Genomic DNA, 23652 nt, shown 5'->3' on the forward strand with positions numbered 1-23652 from the left:
CTTAACACAAGCGTCTTCTATTGACATGGCTGTTTGATCTTTTAGTGGTACTGCTACAGTGTATTTTGAGAATAAGCGTTGAATTATTAGAATGTACTTATTATTTTCATGCGTTGCTGGTAATGGACAGACTATATCTAAAGCGAGTTCGGCAGAAGGTTCGGTAGGTGTGTCAGAGATAATTAATTTTTGTTTAGTTTTGTCACGCACTAATTTTTTTAGCTGGCATTCAAGGCATTTCTGTATATATAATTGGATGTCTTCCTCATCATGTTCCCAAAAATATTTGTATTTTAGTTTGCTGTAAGTTTTATTTACATCTTTGTGCCCTCCGATAGCAGAGTTATGCATTTCCTTAAGAATGTTATATCTTTCTTGTGGTAGTGGATGTTGTATTATTCCCAGACAAATTATTATTTTGGTTTATGCTATGTGTTGTTGTAACATCTGTAATATCTCTTGGAACTCGATATTTTCTAATATGGCGGTTCTAGCGATGCTGATGGTCGATATTTTTTTTCTATTAATATTTCGTTTAAGTTAGTTAGTGACTTATTTAGCACTGTTGTTATGTTTGATATGCTTTTTTGTCTTGACCTGTTATGGGTAAAACTATGTCAAAAATTGGTGTTGTGTTTAATTTAGGTGTGCCGATTGTTAGTTTTTCTAAGCGGGATAATTTGTTTATTGTACGGATATCTTGTGCTCCGTCATCTAATGGTTGGCCGAGGTTGTCAGTAAAGTAAACATAATTGTGTTTTCTCATATAAATCTTTTCTCTAGAAAAAGTTATTTATTTTTTTGCGTGATTTGAATGGTCGGGTTATTCTGTACATTATTTTTTTTTGTGTTTTCCTAGAATGGATGCTGTGCATAAGGAAAGGGTACGAAAAAAATTTGTTTCCCCGTTATGAGGGTCTCGCTGTTGACTTTTATTAGTTTCTAATGGGTCGTTGGCAACTTTTCCTCGGTTTGCCTTTCTTATACGAAGGAGATCCCTTGTCTTTCTCAGTGTTCTCGAAAATGGATAAGCTTTTTGCATGGTCTCTATTCTCATTGTTATTAAGTATTGCTTTTTTTGGGAGCTAAGGCTAATAAAGCTTCTATACAGCGAAAGCTGATGTTTTTACATGCCCTTTAGAGTATTGTTAAGCCGTATAGCTGGGTTTTTTTATAATATCGTATTTAGCAGCTGTTGCGGCTCTTCGTCTGTGCAGGTGAGTAAACGTATGTGAACGTCTATTGGACTTCTAAATAACGCGTCTGCGTTAACGTCGGGAAGCCTGGTTTATGTATTACATCAAATTGATAATCAGCGAGTTTCAGTCGCCAGCTTGTAACTCGAAAGCATAGGTCTTTCATTAAATTAAGTTAAACAAAGGGCCAAAGATCGGTCACTAATGTGAATTTTGTTTCATACAGATATTGTCTAAATTGCTTTATGCAATATGTTAAAGCAAGAGCTGTCTTAGAGAAGGTACAGTAGTTGCTTTCTTTTGGTCAAGATGCGGGATATGAAAGCGATGAGCCTATGTATTCCAACTTCCCCTTGCGAGAGCACTCTTCCTGTAACGAAGCTTGATGCATCTGTTGTAAGTATAAACGTTTTTTTAAAGTCAGAGTTGACAAGAATTGGGGGTGAGCTTATTTTATCTCTCAGAATTTCAAATGCTGTTTGAGTTTCTTCGTTCCAGCAGAACTCCTGGTCCTTTTTTAGTAGTGTATTTAGAGACTTTGCTATTTTTGTAAAGTTTACTATAAATCTACAGTGAGAGTCTACTTACCCTAAGAATTTTCGAACGTTTTCTTGATTTTTGGTCGAAGAAATTTTTCATTTGCTTCTATCTTGCAATTACCTTATTTTTTACGTAAGATTTCTAAATTGAAATATTCATGAAACCGAAGGATCGAGACAGGTTGCAGGCGAAAATAATGGCTTGATATAAAATATAACTGAATATATATTCTCACTATTAATTTATTTAATTATCTTCGATAAAGTAGGATCTTAATATAATACAACGATTTCCATTCTTGGTTCGATAGAATAACCTATTTTCTTTTTTATCACGATACGCTTACAATGTTATCCAATGCACTCGGGAATCCTCCATATGGATATCTCAAATGATAATCGTTCGAGCGTTAAGTCATAAGCGAAACAGAGAATCTCAAAACAAAAATACGATAACGCTTCCCCGAATCACCTTGATCAAAACGAGTGTCGTCGTCTTAACGACTCGGAAGCTTATGCGGTAGGAATACAAACAACGCGCTTATATGTACGAATATGAAGCGATAAATTACGTTACAGTCAACTATTTCGAATAAGCTGACAAGACAAGGATCAAAATTTGAGTCGAGATCATAGACAACTGAAATCAAACAAACTAATATGCCGTACTTTCTTGACTACTTATTTGTTTCTCGCAATTAAAGAATTACCCAAAATCTTATTTAACTATGAAATAGAGTACTTTAAATGATATGAATTCTGTTACGACGCAATAATGTAAAATAAAATCGAAATCATAAACAACTAAAATTAAATGAATCAAGTTGCTGTATTCTCTTGGCTACTTATTTGTTTCTCGCATTTAAAAAATTAACAAAAATCTTATAGAGTAATTTTATAGTTACGACGATCGAATCCCGTGAAAATCAATTGAGTAACACACTTCCAATGAGCCCGCTGAAGTTACAGCAGAACTTCTAAATCTCTTCGTCACACAGAACTCTTCAATAGAAACGCATGCCACATTGCTTAACTTAATTATAATCAAATAACTTCGGAAACAGCAGGTCAAGGAGAAGGTTTCAAAACGTTCACCACAGAATAAAATTTCAACTTATTTTAAATATCAATCAAAAAGGTATTAGGCAAGCTGATTTCAAATTAATATTGATATTCACCACTGATGTGAAGAACAGGCGAAAAGTCGGAGCGAGAGAGAAAGGAGCCACAGGAGCCAAGGCACCAAGCGATCGAACACATAACAGCGCGATGAAAAAAACGAGCGACACCAAGAGAGTAGCCAAAAGCGAACGTCCTCAAGTTTCTTGTTGAGCGGAATAGGGGCCACCCTTCGATTGGTAAACTATGCAATCGATGGCTTTACGTCCCAATTCTTAAAAGCCTTGCGACTTACGGTCTCTCAATCCACTAAAGAATTCGCTTACCTTCTTTGCTCTCTTAGTTCTTCCCTTTTTCAACCGAATAATAAAACTGCCCTTTTACATTTTTTGATCCCTCAGTACACCTCGCCCTCTGTTCTCCCATCCTCATTCTTCACCTACATAATCGCGATCGCCGGTTCCACTGTAATGCGTACCCAAACGCACGTCAAGATCGAGGTCGATGTCATTACCACGCCTTCTCCCCCAAATTCTCTTAAGTCTCCGACGGAATTATCCGCGCGACGGCCTACTCTTAAAAACAAAAATTATTTGAGACCTTTCCATCTTTTTTAGGTCAAGTTTCAGTCCTTCTCTACTAACTATGTGACCAAGATAATTTATTTCTTGTTTCAAAAATTCGCAATTTTGGGGCTGTAAGACTGAATTTGCTTCTCTTAGTTGCGGTAAAATTTGAATAATAATATCACAGTGTTTATAAAATTCTTAGAAGTAAATGGATACATCATCGGAAAAAGAAGCTGCTCCTTTGAACATTAAAATTAGGGCAGTATAAGTGCTAAAAATATTTGTGCAATCTTTTTTTAATCCAAAAGGGCATCATTTGAAATAAAAAAACCCTAGATCGCATATAAAGGCAGTTTCATGTCTGTCTTCTCTTCTTATTTGGATTTAAAACCGAAAATTGTAAAATATTTAAATGCGCTAATTTCAGGTAGAATATCTGCTAGGTTGGGTACAAGGTAGGTGGTTGTAGTCGGGTATGACATCGTTGAGTTTTCTAAAGCCTATGACGACTCTATTTTTTTTGTCCGTCTGGTCCCAGCTTTTTTGGCACGCAAAAAACAGGCACCACGTAAGAGCTCATGGAAGGCTCGATAACTTCGTTGTCAACCATTTCTTTGAACTATCTGTTTATTTCTTCTAGTAAGACAAAAGGACGCCAAAAAGACTAAATTTCAAGGGGGGTACTAGATGTTGTTGGGATGTTTAGCTCCACAAGGTAAAACCGATCAGCAGTTCACTTTTTTTTTCTCTTATAGTTGTTAGTTTTTATGCTCAATGAGTTCGAGACATAATAAATTGGAAATCTTTTGTTTTTTTCAAGTTTTTGTATCTTGATTTCAGATTTCAGCCTTTGTAAAATAATTTTTTATTTCGTGATCTCGGATTTCAGCGTTTATAATATAAGTTTTTGTTTTATGCTCTTAGATTTCAGCTTTAGGACTATTTTTTCTTTATTTTATGATTTCAGATTTCGGACGCTTTTGATACTGGTGTAGAGGAGTGGCTTGGACGACGTTCGGTTGTGAATGGTGTCGCATTGGGCATGGGCGTGGCTAGGCATGAGTCAGCTTCACTAGTATTATAACGATACCAGCAATTGCCTGCTGCGTGCCATCGTCGTTCACAAATAAGGCGTTTTTTTAAGGTTTTGATTAAGTTTATTAGTGCATCTTGGCTTCGTCTATTAGTTATGATTTTTACTGATTCTTGTAATCTCTGGTAAAATATTCAACTTTGTGTTGTTTTTGTTGTGTAAAAAATTCCTGATGTATTCTCTGTAACTCTATTAGAAAAAGAAATAACGCTCTCTCCTTTTTTTTGTTTTAACGCCACTACTTTGCCCATTATTTGATGCCATGTTTTAGCAAATACAAAAATGTTTGTAAAAAATATTGCTATTCCTTCGATCGTGTCAAAAATTTCATTTTTAGTGGAGAGTAGTGCTTCTCTCGAAAATCGCATTTTAATTAATTTTGCTAAATTAGGTTCGTTTATTTTTTAAATTACATGGCATACTTTTTTGCAGCTGTCAAAAAAGGTTAAAAGTAGGATGTTTGATCCGTTGTATATAGGTGTCATTTCGATGGCGTCTTTTATATAAGCGTTTAGAATGGGTGCCAAAGTTAATTTCTTTATGTTATACAAGCTATTTATAGTTTGAAAAGGGGTGCTGGATGTAGGCTTTTCAAAAAAACTAGAATAATTATTGTGAGTAAAATTGCTAGAGTTATGATTTTTCGGTGTTTCGTTAATTTTTTAGAGTGTGCTGGTGCTTCAAGTGTTAGTGATATTGTTTTCAGTTAATTTGGTTGTGTTATTGTCTAGTAAAAATCGAGATTCATAATTTGCTCTATTAGGGTTGGTGAACTGCGATGCTCTTATGTATGGATTAAGTGGGGTGTTTAGGTCTACTTTTGAAAAATCTTTGGTTATTTCTATGTCATTTGTGAAAATTTGACTAATTTCTTGGTTGAAGTCGGCGATGGTTTTTTTTTCTGAATGGTAGTTATTATTCTCAAGGGATTTATGTTATGAGTTAGCAAATCTTTTAAAATGTCAATCATTAATTCATTTTGACAAACACTTTTGACGATTTCCGTGTCTATTATTCCCGATAAAGATGCGGCTAATTTCTTGATTTTGGGAGCGTTTTCAAGATTTACAATCAAGTAAGTCTTTGTCTCATTTGTGAGTAAGTCAAACAATCTAATAAAGTCGGTTGCCTTTTTGCAGTAAAAGTAGGTTCAATTCTGCTAATGTGAGTTAGTAGAGTTTTGAGTGTATCAGCGTTGCGGTTGTCTATTGTGAATATGTAAAAGGAAGTGGTTTTTAGGACAAGCCCCCAATTGTTACGCCGTGGCTCCTCGACGTAACTTAAGCGTGCGAGTATTTACGTGCAGCGTGCAGCGCGCGGACAGCAAAAGTGTTTATCCCACCTGAAAAAAATGTTGGAATTCTATGTAGAGTTACTTCTGTAATACTTTCAGGAAAGCCATATGGCATTACACATGGTTTTACATATAGCATTACATAAAAGGTTTTAGCTTGGTGATGCCATATGTAATTCTATATAGAAAAACACATGGAATTACTAATTGGAAAAAGAAAAAATTTCTATCATCTAGAAATAACTGCAAAATACCATAATGAGTTATTTGCAGTTAGCAATTTGTCTTACCATCGGGATGATAACTCTTAAACAAGGGGGTTCAACTGATTTTACTTATGTATAAAAAAATTTTATTTTTTTATTTTTTTTTTTTATTCCTGAAATATAACTTGAATCCCCTTGTTTTGGAGTTATCATCCTGATGGTAACACTAATTGTTCACAGTAAATGACGCCTTACAGTATTCTGCAGTTATCTCTAGATGACAAAATTTTTTTCCTTCTTCCATTTTGTAATTCTATGTGTTTTTTCAAATGGAATTACACATGGCATTACCAAGCGAAAACCCCTTATGTAATGCCGTACGTAAAACCATATGTAATGCCACATGGCTTTCCTAAAGGTATTACAGATGGCTCATGGCCCCACAATAGATATAGGTATACATGTACATGCGCTGATGCCTGATGCGGCCTGCGCGACGTGCAGAGAGTGAGGGAAGGTGGAAAGGCAGCACGTATATGTGTAGTATAGCAGTGTGCAGTATCCAGATACATCGACGGCGGCTGTTTATAAGTATATATACTATAGTATATTATAGTATATATAGTATAATGTATATACTAAATATATACACTTTTTTTGTATTAGGTTCTGACCTTATAAGAGGTATGAACGAAATATGTATACTTATACGCATAAACAGCCGCTGTCGATGTATCTGGATACTGAATACTGCTATACTATACATATGATATGCTGCCTTTCATCCTTTCCTCACTCTCTGCACGTCGAGCAGGCTGCATCAGGCATCAGCACATGTACATGTATACCTATATCTATCGTCGGGCAATGAGCCTGGAAATTGTCATGACAGAGTCCAAACCCTTAGGCTCCTTCAGCCCTACGCTTCGAGCTCTTAGAGCTTGGCACTGTATCAAGCTGTAAGAACGCAAACATTGGACTGAGAGAGTCTCATGGTGCACGCTCACACAGTTTCAGGTTGCTTTGAACTCTAACGACACGCACTAATGAGTTCTATCAGTTAAACATTCCTCTCCATGTGGGGCCTGTAGTGAGTCAAGGAGTGGAGTTAAATTTAATAAACATGTTCATGAAAAAAATGTGCAGCTGCAGGCCTAGACAAAATGTTGGATTTGGCGGGGATGGAACTAGGAAGCGGGAATTGCTGGTGAGCAGGCGACCGATCAATCGTGCGTTAGTATTGTTTCGCGAGTGTGGCCGCTGGGCGAGAAACGTCATTATAGTATTCGTATTTTCTTATTGCTTTTAAAAAATGTCAAGTGGGGGGGTTGGTGGAAAAGCATAATAAATTTTTCGAGGGTTAAGATGGGATGTGTAGAGGAAAATAATTTTATCTTGTTTTGTGAGAGAGCAACTTTTACTATAAAGATGCGTCGAGTAGCATAACGGAACGTGGGAGAGAAAACTGACTACCCCACACAATACGAGTAAAAAATGTGGGAATATTTTACACATTTTTTATTGCTTTTTAAAAACGCTAAGGGAGGAGTATGTAGAGAAGATGATAAGGGAGCAAAATAAATGGGGTAGGAGACAAGAGGGGGAGCATGAAGAAACGTGGGGAAGAAACAAAAAACTTATTTTTTAATCAAGTAAGAATTTAAAATACTTCCCATTGTTTTACAAGTATAATATATAAAATAGGAACATATATATGTGTGTGTGTGTCATGATCTGCACCTCTCTTCAGTTATCGTATCTCTAGGCACATTATTTCTGTTAAATTTACTTATATAACTCTATTCATACTAAAGATCAAATAAAGAATGCAGACAAAGTCGAAGGAAAAATCTACAAAAATGCTCTTTGGTGCAGAATTTGCTCAGGATATTGAAATAATAATTTTGAACTACATCGACGGCTGTACTAAATTATTTTACAATTTATTTGAAAAAATACTTTGATAAGTAGAAAAAGAACTATTAGTTTTCATGGTCTTATCAAAATTCGTTTCAATCATTTTTTAGTACAGTAGATTCAGTAATCGAGTCACAAGAAATTATTTTCTTCTTTTTGCAAATCTATTGTTAGAAACTATGTATATCATCCCCAACGGAAAAAGTTAGTGTAAAAAAACGTAGCGAACCGTAACTTTCTGTGATGTAATGTACAGTTTGGTTGGATTTCGGACCTCAGTCACAGTTTGTTACGTTTTGTTACGTTTGATTATAGTCAACTACAACCCAACACATTGTCTAACGATTCGTTACATTTAATTATAATTCTAAAAAGACACTTGAATCTCGTGAAAAAGCAACTAAAGTAAACTCTAATAAACTGTAAGAAAATGTTGTCATCTGTAGTGTTTTATAACAGCTTACAGTTTTTTGCAGTTTATTGCACTTTTTTATATTTTATTATCATTGATAACTTTTGGACACATTTCCTTACATTTTCGAATAAAATTTGCCTTAAATGAAAAAAACTTGAGTAACTATTATGAAAAAATATAAGTGTAACAGCATGTGGTAAATCATATTAAAACGTAACACAACATAATAAAGAGTAAGCAACGTCCAAAATCCATGAGACTATTACAGTTCCTTACATTAACTTACATTTTCTTGCGGGTTACGGCATGTTATTACACATGTTCACTTTTTCTAACATTTTGTTACGTTTTCATTTTTCCGCTGGGGGTGTAAATAAAATTTTGTATCTTGTGGGTAATTTTATAACAACTTTAAGGTACTTTTTTAAAATCCCCCCCCCCTAAAAAATAATTAACATTTTTTTGCATTAAATGTTAGGTTATTCATAGTAAAATAATGTTTTACCTGACTAATGATGCAGAAATAATTTTTTCATTGCAAAAACACAAATTTTACTTTGAAAACAAAATTCGAAACAGTAATTTTGTACAGCAAACGTTACTGAATACGGTGGCTATTTTTTAATATATTTTTATTATAAAATTAATAGCAATAAAATTTTAACACATTCTAACTCTTAAAAATGTTAAGCTATTCAATAACAACAATAACCTAAGAAATAATAAACATTTTAACTGATAATAAAATTGATAACACTAGTTAACAAAGAAATAATTAACATTTAAAGCGACAGTAAAATTATAAGTAATAGAATTCAATAACAACAATCAACAAAGAAATGATAACCATTTCAACCGATGATAAAATTTTTCTAATTCGTGATAGCTTCTGATGCCATACCCAACTCGTTGATGCAAAAAAAGGGTTGATGTATATTCCTTCAACCAACAGTAAATAAAAAACACTCTTGTTTTAAAACTTAAATTTGTATTGTAAAATTAGTAAAGGTACTATTTCGCTAGAGACTTTTATAGATTTATGTCATACGGCTGGCATATATACACCGTGTATTAAAAATAAATGAGGAAAACTATACTACGCGATAAGACTCGTCAAGACTAATAAAAAAGCTCTTTACAAAATTTTGATTAGATGCATATTCTCCGAGGTATTGACAAATTAACATTACCAATTTCGGCCAATCACAGAGCGCTTAGCGTCAGGGGGCGGGCTCTCAGTGCCGGTAGTGTAATCGACTCTTGATGGAGGGTGCGGTGGTGGGGAGGTGCCTAGGGAAAAAGAAGGTTGGTACGCAGAGTGTAGCTTCATCGACTTCAGAAAATCAATGAGTCGTCGAACCGGGGGGTGATGCAAACACTGCCGAAATAAATAGGATGTAGCAATAATGAAGGGGACGATTAAAGAATGCTCTTAGTAGTAATAATCTGAATAACCAATTAGTTTTTCTCCAAATTTTTAGCACATCTCTGAAAATAAACTCTACAGAAAGAAAAAGGAGTCATAAAAGGATGCTGGAAAAGCGGTATAAACACTTTACTGAAGTTGCCAGTCCTTGAGTATGAAGAGTCAAAATAATAATTTCTCACCTTCGAGCATAATCACTGGTGACAGCTCTGAAAACTCCAAAAATTAAGACTAACTGACCAGTTGGCTTATTGCAAATCTGAAAACCAATCAACGTATGGATTAGAGTAAGCGCATAATTTTTAAGTACCAGATGATGGTTCCACTAAGAGGAGCAGTCCATTTTATGACTTTCCACTTTCTCGCATACTCACTGGTGAAAAATAAGTAAGATTTCTTAACTGAGACCAACTGACCAGGCAATCCATACATAAATTACAAGTCATCCACAGGATGTTCTTGGTACTCGTGCTCTTAGTCGACAAATCTACTTTCTCTAAATTTACAGGACATTTCTAAAAGTAATCTGTACAGAACGTAAAACATAATTATATGCAAAGAGTCAAAAAGTACACTGATACAACCGGTATAAACACTTGACTAAAGTTGCCAGTCCTTGAGTATGAAGAGCCAAAATAATAATTTCCCACCTTTGAGCACACTCACTAGTGACAGCTCAGTAAACTCCAACAATTAATCTTAAGACTAACTGAGACCAAAAATTATTACTCAACTGAGACCAACTGACCAGTTAATCCACTACACAACTAAAAACAGAGATAATTGGAGTACACACTAAGGCAAATACAAAAACTTTGAGTGTTACTGTAACTTTTAGTACTAATCCACTGGAAGGTTGTTCAAACACTTATTGTTGACTACTCCGTATACAAGCACAGCTGAAACCTTCTTGCCAGTCAGTTCAGTTCATAACTAAAAAAAAAAAATCTGATTACAAGCTAGGGCATGAACGAAAATGACAAGGGTTCCCGCCAAATGCTCGGGAAGTACCCGCCAAGAGCCCGGGAGGTTCCCGCCAAGTGCCCGGGAAGTCCTCGCAAAGTACCCGGGAAGTACCCACCAAGTTACCGGGAAGTACCCACCGATTGCCAGGAAAGTACTCACCAAGTGACCGGGAAGTACCCGGGAAGTCCACGCCGAGTGCCCGGGAAGTCCTCACCAAGTATCCGGGAAGTACCCACTAAGTGTCCGGAAAGTACCCGGGAAGTGCCCGCCAACCGCCCGGGAAGTACCCGCCAAGTGCCCGGGAGGTTCCTACCAAGTGCCCAGCAAGTACCCGAGAAGTACCCGCCAAGTTACCGGGAAGTCCCCACCAGATGCCCGGGAAGTACCCACCAAGTGCCCGGAAATTCCTCGCCAAGTACCCGGGAAGTACCCGCCAAGTGCCCGGAAAGTGCCCACCAAGCGCCCGGGAAGTCCTCTTCAAGTGCCCGGGAAGTCCTCGCCAAGTTCCCGGGAAGTACCCGGGAAGTACCCACCAAGTTACCGAAAGGTTCCTGCCAAGTGCCCAAGAAGTCCTCGTCAAGTACCCGGAAAGTAACCGGGAAGTATCCACCAAGTTACCGGAAGGTTTCCGCCGAGTGCCCAGAAAGTCCTAGTGAAGTGCCCGGGAAGTACCCAGAAAGTACCCGGAAAGTACCCACCAAGTTACCAGAAAGTACCCACCAATTGCCCGGAAAGTACCCACCAAGAGCCCGGGAGGTTCCCGCCAAGTACCCGGGAAGTCCCCACCAAGTGCACAGGAAGTACCCGGGAAGTACCAAGAAAGTCCCCACCAGATGCCCGGGAAGTACCCACCAAGTGCCCGGGAATTCCTCGCCAAGTACCCGGGAAGTACCCGCCAAGTGCCCGGGAAGTCCTCGTTAAGTTTCCGGGAAGTCCACAAAAAGAACCCGGGAAGTACCCACTAAGTTACCAGGAAGTACCCACCAATTGCCCAGAAAGTCCTCACCAAGTATCCGAAAAGTACACACGAAGTGTCCAGAAAGTACCCGGGAAGTGCCCGCCAACCGCCCTGGAAGGACCCGCCAAGTGCCCGGGAGATTCCTACCAAGTGCCCAGCAAGTACCCGAGAAGTACCCGCCAAGTTACCAGGAAGTCCCCACCAGATGCCCGGGAAGTACCCACCAAGTGCCCGGGAATTCCTCGCCAAGTACCCGGGAAGTACCCGCCAAGTGCCCGAGAAGTCCTCGTTAAGTTTCCGGAAAGTCCACAAAAAGAACCCGGGAAGTACCCATTAAGTTACCAGGAAGTACCCACCAATTGCCCAGAAAGTCCTCACCAAGTATCCGGAAAGTACACACTAAGTGTCCAGAAAGTACCCGGGAAGTGCCCGCCAACCGCCCTGGAAGGACCCGCCAAGTGCCCGGGAGGTTCCTATCAAGTGCCCGGAAAGTACCCGGAAAGTACTCGGGAAGTACCCACCAAGTAACAGGAAAGTCTTCGCCGTGTGCCCGAAAAGTCCTTGACAAGTAACCGGGAAGTCCCTGCCAAGTGCCCGGGAAGTCCTCACCAAGTATCCGGGAAGTACCCACTTAATGTCCGGAAAGTACCCGGGAAAAGCCCGCCAACCGCAAGGGAAGTACCCTCCAAGTGCCCGGGAGGTTCCTACCAAGTGCCCAGCAAGTACCCGAGAAGTACCCGCCAAGTTACCAGGAAGTCCCCGCCAGATGCCTGGGAAATACCCGCCAAGTGCCCGGGAAGTCCTCGTTAAGTTATGGGAAGTACACAGAAAGTACCCGGGAAGTACCCATAAAGTTACCGGAAAGTACCCACCAATTGTCCAGAAAGTACCCACCAAGTGCCCGGGAGGTTCCGGCCAAGTACTCAGGAAGTCCCTGCCAAGTGCACAGGAAGTACCCGGAAAGTACTCAGGAAGTACCCACCAAGTTACCGGGAAGTCTTTACCAAGTGCCCGGGAAGTCCTTGCCGAGTACTAGGGAAGTACCCACCAAGCACCCGGAAAGTACCCACCGAGTGCCTACCAAGTACCTGCAAAGTGCCCGGGAAGTACCCACCAAGTGCCCATGAAGTGCCCGCCAAGCGACCGGAAAGTACCCGCCGAGTGCCTACCAAGTACCCGTCAAGTGCCCGGGAAGTACCCACCAATTTCCCGGGAGGTACCCGCCAAGTGCACGGAAAGTAACCGGAAAGTACTCGGGAAGTACCCACCAAGTAACCGGAAAGTCTTCACCGAGTGCCCGAAAAGTCCTTGCGAATACCCGGGAAGTCCCTGCCAAGTGCCCGGGAAGTCCTCACCAAGTATCCGGGAAGTACCCACTAAATGTCCGGAAAGTACCCGGGAAAAGCACGCCAACCGCCCGGAAAGTACCCTCCAAGTGCTTGGGAGGTTCCTACCAAGTGCCCAGGAGGTTCCTAATAAGTGCCCGGGAAGTACCCGCCAAGTTACCGGGAAGTCCCCACCAGATGCCCGGGAAGTACACACCAAGTGCCCGGAAATTCCTCGCCAAGTATCCAGGAAGTACCCGCCAAGTGCCCGGAAAGTACCCGGAATGTCCTTGCCGAGTACCCGGGAAGTCCCCGCCAAGTGCCCGGGAAGTCCTCACCAAGTATCCGGGAAGTACTTACTAAGTGTCCGGAAAGTACCCGGGAAAAGCCCGCCAACCGCCCGGGAAGTACCCGCAGAGTGCCCGGGAGGTTCCTACCGAGTGCCGGGGAAGTACCCAGGAAGTACCCGCCAAGTGCCCGGGAAGTCCTCGTTAAGTTCCCGGGAAGTACACAAAAAGTACCCGGGAAGTACCCACTAAGTTACCGGGAAGTACCCACCGATTGCCCAGAAAGTACCCACCAATTGCCCGGAAGATACCCGCCAAGTACCTGGGAAGTCCCCTCCAAGTGCACGGGAAGTACCCGGAAAGTACTCGGGAAGTACCTACCAAGTAACCGGAAAGTCTCCACCGAGTGCCCGGAAAGCCCTTGCCAAGTGCTTAGGAAGTACCTGCCAAGCTCCCGGAAAGTACCCACCGAGTGCCTACCAAGTACCTGCAAAGTGCCCGGGAAGTACCCACCAAGTGCCTGGGAGGTTCCCACCAAGTACCCGGGAAGTGCTCGCCAAGTGCCCGGGAAGTCCTCGCCAAGTGCACGGGAAGTACCCGGAACGTACTGGGGAAGTACCCACCAAGTTACCAGAATGTCTCCACCAAGTACCCGGAAAATTCTTGCCAAGTACCCGCCAAGCACCCAGAGAGTACATACCGAGTGCCTACCAAGTACCCGCCAAGTGCCCGGGAAGTACCCACCAATCGCCCGGAAAGTCCTTGCCAAGTACCCGCCGAGTACCCGGGAAGTACCCGCCGAGTGCCCACCAAGTACGCGCCAAGTGCCTGGGAAGTACCTGACGAATGCCCGGGAAGTTCCCGCCAAGTGCCCCGGAATTCCTCGCCAAGTGCCCTGGAAGTACACGGAAAGTACCCGGGAAATACCCACCAAGTGCCCGGGAAGTTCCCGTCAAGTGCCCGTGAAGTCCTCGTCAAGTGCCCGGAAAGTACCCGGGAAGTACCCACCAAGTGCCCGGGAAGTCCTCGTCAAGTACCCAGGAAGTACCCGCCAAGTTACCACCAAGTACCCGCCAAGTACCCGGGAAGTACCCGCCAAGTACCCGGAAAGTACCGGGAAGTTAACGCCGTCAGTCAGCGCTTCTGTGAACGTGTACTAACTGTTGGTGTGTTCTGCATGTCAACAAACCTTGATGTATGTTTATACGTCAATGCTACATCGATATTTCGGAGTTTGTTTACATGCTGAACCAACCAACAGTTACAGTTAGTACATGTTGACACTAGCGCCGCTCGATCATGCGGCATACCACGATCTCCGTAACTTATCTTCTGGCAGCATTTGCGGAATACAACATGGGCTCTAAATAAAATTAATTTTGGGTACTGTAAACGCATGTATGTGACCCTTAAAATGAGATCACTCTGAGTTAAGAATTTGTTTTATTCATCCTATTATACCCGGGAACCCAAGCAAGACATACCTAACAACAATATTTTTGACCGAGAGGTCGACTATTTTTGCAAAAATACTAAGTATCGTGTAGAGCGCAAAAATCCCTACTGATATGGTCTTTTACTTTAATTTAAGGTAACACTACTTTTAAGTATAAAAATTTAAGGATGTTTTTGTCCATTATGAGAGTGAGAAAAACAGTAAGCGCGTGGACAAACAACTGACAACATAAGGAGCAGACAATATTAACCTTCTTACATCCAGCCTTCAAGTTACCAGCAGTAGCTAACGCTCTTGCGTGCGCACATGGATATAATTCTCACTGTTTACCGACTAAGCTCGCTATAGCCTTCCAACCCCATTTAAGGGTAGTTTGGAACGTATTTTCAATCGGCTCCCATTTAAAAGCTATTTGCCCTAAAAAATTAATTCCAACGCCCTAAAAATTAATTAATTTTGTTTTTTAATTAACTTTTATAGTTTGTATATAACTGCATTACCCTACTTTACGTGTTGTGATCAGCATTATAATATTAATTTTGTGTACATTTACTGGTAAGCAAAAAAAATTTTTTTACTGGTTGCACGCACATAGATTTAAAGCAATATTTTTAGTTGAAAATGTAGCATTAGATATATCGCTAAAAATGTCGTTGAGTATAGCTTAAAAGACACATCACCCAACTTAATGTTAAGCTGTAATTTTGAGTTACATTATCAGCTATTAATTTTTTCTGGGCTTAGGTACCATTTTATAGTACATTACGCACCTAGTAACCTGAGGGCAGAGATAACGTGTGAAATCTAGGACATTTCTTAACCTTTGAATGTAGTAGTAGTAGTATTTATTTAATGGCAGGGGGTGGGCATGAACTCCACTACGTCACAATGCAGACTTGAATATTAACCTCCAAATGTGATGCGGATACTATTGTTCTGCATACCCTCCCAGGCAAAAGATGTTTTAAATACTTATGGAAAAATAATGTTAAAATTAAAAAAAAAAAAAACAATTTCGAAGAAAATCGAAGAAACACTTTGTAAAGTACAAACTTTCAAACCCACACGAAAAAAAAAACTGAAAATATTAAAAAAAATAAGGTATGAATTTAGAAAAATTTTTGTAAAGTAATGGTTTTTTTTTTTTTTATTACTTCTCTGTATTCGAATTTATTTAGTTTTATTTAAATTGTCGAGAAAGCCAAAATAATGTTATCTAACGTACATAACAGTCCCACCACAGTTCACTACTAAAGAAAATAAATTAAACAATGAATAATATTTTGTGATCTAAGAAGTATATTTTATTATCCAAGGTGTAAGAAAATATCCTATGAATGACTTATTTCATCCCCTTCGAACTCATAAAAAAATTATTAGAGACATGCCACAGTCTCATAGTCAATTAATAGAAACCTAGCAGTATGAAGCTGTAAATGGGATGAAGGGGGTATCAGCTTCAATTAATTAAAAAATTTTTGACTTAGTCGATGGAATGTTACTAGATAGTATTTATAGTGTGTTTTTTGGCGTTATAAATCAGTACACGGAATTAATACTTACCGCTCCTCAACAACCCTTCTATGTTGGAGATCCAAATAATTCTTCCATAGTTAAAAATCGTCTTCTGTCAATAAGACCTCCTAAACATGTGACAATAACTTTAAAATCATTGAAGCAACGAGCTTCCTGGAAAGCTGCTAAGTGGCGGTCTTGGCTCTTGTACTATTGTTTAATATGTCTATATGGCATTTTGACAAAGAAATATTTCGATCACGTATCAAAATTAGTTTGTGGTATTTAAATTTTACTTAGAGATTATATCAGCTACGATGATGTGAAAGAATCTAATAAGTTACTAATCGAATTTGTCATTGAAATGGAAAAACGATTACGTAAAAATCAAATGACATATAACACTCATTTACTGTTACGTACAGCGCGAAGTGTTAAAAACCTTGGAGCATTATATACTTACTCATGACGCTTTTTGTTTTGAGAATGAAAACAGGCTATTACTAGATATGAAGAAAAGCCCAACAGAGGTAGCTGTCCCAATCTCCAATCGTTATTTTTTTCTATAGATCCATTTCAACATTTGCTAGTCAATTTGCAAAAGAATCAAGATTTTTAGAATTCACTAAAAACTTTGAAAACCAAGTTACATCTTTTATGAAGCTAGACAATGCAACAGCAATTGGCTTGGGAATATTGCACTGTTTTAATGTTAAAGAAGAACTTAATTATAACGGAACTTGTATTTGTTACGATTAGATGATTTACAAGAACAGAAGATACACAACGCTACGGTATTTAAAGAATTTGAAAATTAACGATTCATTTATTGAAACAAATTCTGCAGCCAAAGGAGTGATAATGAAAATGCGTACAAGAACTAAAGATACAAAAATTATCAATTTGTATCATCCTGTAGTAATTGAACAAAAAAATGCCTTCAATATTTCTTATTTGAATCACATTCAAGAATAATGGATTAACCGAGAAAAAATTTGTGTGTGTTACCCTGAAGATATAAAAAAATCAATGTATCTTGACTGCATTAAATGATAAAATGTATGTCAGTCCTCTTATAAAGGATTCAGTCATGTACTAATATATTTTTAAATAAAACTCTATAAATCAAAATCCGTACTGTTATTATTTAAAGATACATTTTAAATATTGATAAGCACACATTCGTGAATGTATTTCAAAATCTCAAGAACAATGCACCGTCAGAAAAACGATTACTTTTTTACTAATCTAGTAATTAAATACGAATTACATTCCTTTCTTTCAAATCCCTATTAAAAAAAGAGACTTCTTTTATCAGTATTATACATACCATACAAAGAAAGGGGTTATGTCATACTTAATAGTGCAGGAAGCAAAAAAAAATCTCAAAATTTTTTTATCCAGTCAATATTAAGGATCTCTAAAAAATTTTATACATTGCCCATAACTTTGGAAAAATATAACAAAATTAATAAAAAATTTTAAAGAATAATAAATAAAAAAAAAATTTTTCAATAATTTTTAATATTTATAAAAAAATGTTCTTAATTGATATCAAAATTCTTTGAAAGTATTTAAAATTATGTTTTTCTTTGAATTTTTTTTTTTTTTCTTAGGCTGCAGTCACATGGAGAGCGTAACACCTACCGCGTAACCATTTAAGCCCATAAGAGTGAAAGAGAGGTAAAGTACGCGAACCTCTCTCTCACTTATGGGCTCAAATGCATGGTTACGCGGTACACGTTACGCTCTCCATGTGACCGCGGCCTTATGCAGGATTTATCATAGAGATATTAGAATAGAGTGCGCTAATGCCTGAAAACTGCGTCAGACGGTGCGAGAGAGACAGATGCGAGAATTTCCCTCCGTCTCTCTCTGTTTTCCAGCCATTCAGCGCTTGGAGAGGGAGTAGAGCCAATCACAGCGATCGGCTAGAGAGAGACGGAGAGATTCTCGCATCTGTCTCTCTCGCACCGTCTGACGGGCTAACTTACTGGCAGCAGTATATCTTGCGCACTCTATTCTAATATCTCTATGGGATTTATATTATCTTCTCCGCGGGCTCTCAAACACTAGCTCTGTTCGAAAATGATACGTTGGTTAAGTATTAAGTTGGTACCTACCCCCACCCTGGCCTAACTAACTGACCGTGCGTTCGCACATGTAAACAATAGTTAATCAGCTGATCACATTTTGGCGCACTTTAAGCGCTTTTAAGGTTAAAGAGAGGACTTGAAAGTGCTCAAAGTGCGCCAAAACGTGACTAGCTGATTAACTATTGTTTACATGCGCGAACGCACGGTCAGTTAGTTAAGCCAGGGTGGGGGTAGGTACCAACTTAATACTTAACCAACCCATCATTTCCGAACAGAGCCACTTTAGGAAAGCGCACACAACCTTAGAGAATATATACATGGAGGAAGCATTGTATGCTCCGACCGCGAGACGAGATGAGAGAGACAAAAGACAAATAGCAGTACAACCTTTCTCTCTCTTACACGCCTCTGATTGGTTGGCCCCCTTCCGTATATATAGGTATAGTCGTATCCACGAGTGGCGGTCGTGGGGGAACAGAGCAGATATATGTAACCTAAGCTCTGATGAAAAAGAACTTATACATTACCAGAGAATATAGAATATATCCTCTTTAAGTATAGAAGGCCAAAGCGGAATTCCGAGCAATACACACTAAAACAATAATCTTCCATTACAACATAATTAAAACAACAAAATTTAAATAAAAATTTCCAATTTTAATTAAAGCCCTCATACCTGGTTAAACAGTTCATGTATGGCTAATGACTCAGTTGGAATGTTTGTCTTCGATAGCTGAGCGGTCAAGAATGCTCAATTAGCTTTTGCGCTCTAGGCTTCGAATCTGACCTATGCTTTTTTTTTTTTCAGGTATACATTTTCATAATACTTGTTTTATTACATTTCGTTTGTTTATAATTTTTATATATTTTTATAAATAAATTTATTTTGTAAGATTTCACACTTAAATAATAAGATTTAAAAAACTACTCTTGGCTAATGCCAACAAAATACTAATGCGAGCATAAATTCAATATTATACTATTACAATACGTCGTATAATTTATTTTTTATTGGCATTACTCAATGGAAACCGACGGGAAGGTGGCAGTATTTTTCATTAGGATAGGATACATGCAGGATAAAGGGCATATTAAATATTAGAACCCCAATAAATCCGTATCGATCAATGCAGTAAATAATTAAACAAATAATATTTACACTTGTAATAATAATAACATACAAAAAGTATTTACACACTTTTGCATTAGTATTTTACTGGCATTAGCCAAGAGTAGTTTTTTAAATCTTATTATTTAAGTGTGAAATCTTATAAAATAAATTTATTTATAAAAATACATAAAAATTATAAACAAACGAAACGTAATAAAACAAGTATTATGAAAATGTTTACCTGAAAAAAAAAAAAAAAAAAACTATAGGTCAGATTCGAAGCCCAGAGCGCAAAAGCTAATCGAGCATTCTTGACCGCTCAGCTATCGAAGACAAACATTCCTACTGAGTCATTAGCCATACATGAACTGTTTAACCAGGTATGAGGGCTTTAATTAAAATTGGAAATTTTTATTTAAATTTTGTTGTTTTAATTATGTTGTAATGGAAGATTATTGTTTTAGTGTGTATTGCTTGGAATTCCGCTTTGGCCTTCTATACTTGAAGAGGATATATTCTATATTCTCTGGTAATGTATAAGTTCTTTTTCATCAGAGCTTAGGTTACATATATCTGCTCTGTTCCCCCATGACCGCCACTCGTGGATACGACTATACCTATATATACGGAAGGGGGCCAACCAATCAGAGGCGTGTAAGAGAGAGAAAGGTTGTACTGCTATTTGTCTTTTGTCTCTCTCATCTCGTCTCGCGGCCGGAGCATACAATGCTTCCTCCATGTATATATTCTCTAAGCACACAACCTTAACCCATGGTGTAATAAATACATAAGGTGGGCTCTTCAGGGGCCGTACCATATAACTATTTTTCTGTACATCGGCCTATGTGATAACATAGGCCCACGAAGCTAAAAAAAGTTATATGGTACGGCTCCAGCCACCGAACCGATCAGCCAATCAGGCGGCTTGGAACAAGCGACCTTCCGTATTGGATTTTCCACTAAAGAGTGTAGAGAGTGCGATGTTCAACCACTGCTACACGTAAACAAGAGTATAGAGTGATAAATTTCCTCGATAAATAATATGTTAAAAATTTGTTAGATACACTGTTTTATATATCAATACGATTCTATATCATCATCTAATTATTTGCAAAATATACAATGAAAACAGTTTATTAAATATTTTGCTAAAAAAATTTTACAACTTTAAACAAATTTTTTTTGTGAGAATTTTTAACATCAGAAGTCAGTTTTTTGGTTCATCTCTAGCAATCTAATTTTAGTTATCGTACGTACGAGATTTTTAATTTAATACTGCTTTTCGAGGTAAGTTGTATTTATTTTTAGCAATGAAGTATTAGTAGTTAAACAACGCGCTCTTAACGCTCATTGGTGGAAAATCCAATATGGAAGGTCGCTTGTTCCAAGCCTCCTGATTGGCTGATCAGTTCGGTGGCTGAAGAGCCCACCTTTTGGGTTCATTACACCATGATACGGTGCTGCAAGATAATAAGCTACTGGAAATATCCAATAAAAGTAAATTTATAATTACAAGACTGTACACAACTATTTTGTAGAAAAAGTTCATGACTACTTACTTGAAATCAAACTCTTGCGAACCAAAATCATATTTATAAGTTGGTGGAAACGTAATTTTTTCTTCAGTCAGTTCAGCAAAAGCTTCATTATTAATCATGCTAATTTTTAACTGATCTTTTGCTAAGAGTGCATCAAATTCATTCTTTTTAACAAAAGAATCAATATCCATAGCTGATAAGCTTTCAGATAAGCGAAAATTGAGATCACCAATCCAAAAAACATAACTGAAGTAAAATTACATAAACAAAAAAAAATCTAATTTGGCTGTGTTTAATGAAAACAATTACAAAAGAGTGCTTACTCATGGAAAAATATATTGGATGTATAAGATACAGTATACGAGTGTTGTTTGACAATTGTTTTGTAATCTGTGATTCGATCAGCTAATAAGTGATCATGAGGTGTAAGATGAGCATTTACACAACACACATTAACACCATGAATATTAAATCTTATACTAACAGCACCTTTATTACCCTAAAAATATTCTGAATTGTAACAAGTCATCAAATACATTTAATTTACGAATTGCTGCTTACATACCCACATCCCTCCAAAGCCAGTCTTAGTGTATTGAGTTTCAATAGACCGCAAACTTGTAATGTGTTTCCTCAAGCAAAAAATATTTAAAACCAGACCCTGCAGCCGCTGAGTCTTTAATTTTACGTAATTGAATTCTTTTAAAGCTTCTCTGCAATATTACCATTGGTTTACTTACAAATCAATAATTTAATTTAATTTTTCAAGTGTTGGTACTTAGAATTTACCTGAAAACTTTTGTCCAAGGATCTTCAAAAATATCCCAAAAAATGTTTTGAGGTTGAAACTTGACTTCCTGCAATCTAAGTAATAATGAATCAGATTTAATAGTTTTTGTTATTTATTCACTGTACTTATTTTTACTGCATGAATGAATTTACCCAACAATGTAGATGTCTGCTAACTGTTTAGCAGTAGTAAAATGACTAAGACCCAGCAATTGTAATAGATTTTGTTCTGGATACTTTGTTGCTACATTCCACGTTACAAAGTATAATCTAAAAATAAATAAAAATTTAATTCAACTACCAAGTATACATGCTTAGGCATAAATTTGGTAATTAATATTGAACAGATTCTGTAAACAATCATCGAAAGAAGACTTTGATCAACTAATCAGCCATGGCACAACTTTTCAGAATATAGAATTATTAAAATAAGAAACTTCTCAGAACTTATTAACAAAGAAAGTAAGCAGATAATGGTAACCAGTGAAATAAGGCTCCATTAATAATACAATTATTGAAAACTTAATTAGTAGCCTGAACAATGAACTCAATAAAAGTGGATAAAAAACAGACAGCAAGAGAACATTTTAAATATTAACAAGCTATTAACCAGGAGGACATAGGAAAGGATGTTTGTTTTGTAGGTAACATGAAAAGAAAGGACTATGTAGTCAGTAAACAGTTAAAAAACAACTCACTTAAGATGTTGATTCTCGAAAGTTGCCATACTTGATAATGTCTTAAATGTCACACAAACGACAACTACTGACAGTGGACCGAATCATCGAATGCAGGTAATCAACGCATCTCTCGAAAATTTGATAGAAAAATAATATTCACGGAGTAAGACTTGACGTGTCAGATGTCAGAAAGCAGAAACCATCAGGAGAAAACAGCCGTAGTGTAATAAATACATGAGGCGGGCTCTTCAGCCACCGAACCGATCAGCTATATCTCTATGACTCAGGAGGCTCGGAACAAGCAACCTTTCCATATTGGATTTTCCACCAATGAGCGTTGAGAGCGCGTTGTTTAACTACTTAAACTTTATTGCCAAAAATAAATGCAACTTACCCCGACAGCAGTATTAAATTAAAAATCTTGTAGATACGATAACGTGAATTAGTTTGCCAGAGATGAACGAAAAAACTTCTGATTTTAAAAATTCTCATGAAAAAAAAAAAAAAAATTGTAAAATTTGTTTAATGAAACATTTAATAAACTGTATTCATTGTATATTTTGCAAATAATCAGATAATTATATAGAATCATATTTATACATGAAACAGTGTACCTCACAAATTTTAAACGTTGAACAACGCGATCTCTACGCTCATTGGTAGAAAATCCAATATGGAAGGTCGCTTGTTCCAAGCCACTTGGTTGGGTGGTTGGCTGATCGGTTCGGTGGCTAAAAAGCCTACTTTATGTATTTATTACAATATGGAGCTATTCACATAGACATTTTTTGCTTATTTCATTGTGAACGTTCATATCGAAAAGGGGGTTCCACTTTATGTATTTATTACAATATGGAGCTATTCACTCAGACATTTTTTGCTTATTTCATTGTGAACGTTCATATTAAAAAGGGGGTTCTACTGTTCCGCTAAACTCAAAGTGAGTGAACAGACTGAACAGACCTATACCTCTTTTTCCATCAGGCAACAAAGGGTGTAATCCGCAATCGCCGCCAGCAGTTACATATGTACGACGTGACAACGTTGCGTGGTTGGGGGCGCTACTGTCGATTTACTGGTGATGTGATCCGCAATCTCACCAGCAGTAAAGCAGACGACGTCCGTCTACTTGCTCTTTTTCGTGACATTTTCCGACA

At 37.9% G+C, this 23652-nt stretch overlaps 1 protein-coding gene across 1 annotated transcript in view; it reads right to left on the reverse strand.

Moving 5' to 3' along the window:
* Positions 1 to 23343, reverse strand: part of LOC106647070 (inositol polyphosphate 5-phosphatase K) — a 146071-nt gene extending 122728 nt beyond the window's left edge. Inside the window, exons 1-8 of the mRNA XM_089597616.1 lie at positions 23110 to 23343; positions 22890 to 22967; positions 22514 to 22801; positions 21969 to 22085; positions 21816 to 21890; positions 21592 to 21739; positions 21350 to 21525; positions 21048 to 21272 (exon numbers count right to left, since the gene is read on the reverse strand). Coding sequence (XP_089453742.1) covers positions 21048 to 21272; positions 21350 to 21525; positions 21592 to 21739; positions 21816 to 21890; positions 21969 to 22085; positions 22514 to 22542 — 770 coding nt within the window. The 5' untranslated portion in view covers positions 22543 to 22801; positions 22890 to 22967; positions 23110 to 23343. The remainder of the gene's footprint in view (positions 1 to 21047; positions 21273 to 21349; positions 21526 to 21591; positions 21740 to 21815; positions 21891 to 21968; positions 22086 to 22513; positions 22802 to 22889; positions 22968 to 23109) is intronic.
* Positions 23344 to 23652: the final 309 nt, after the last annotated feature.

Source organism: Copidosoma floridanum, unplaced genomic scaffold (assembly GCF_036245765.1).
Source record: "Copidosoma floridanum isolate Cflo_tuat_1 unplaced genomic scaffold, Cflo_Japanese_pri ptg000034l, whole genome shotgun sequence".
Taxonomy (NCBI): domain Eukaryota; kingdom Metazoa; phylum Arthropoda; class Insecta; order Hymenoptera; family Encyrtidae; genus Copidosoma; species Copidosoma floridanum.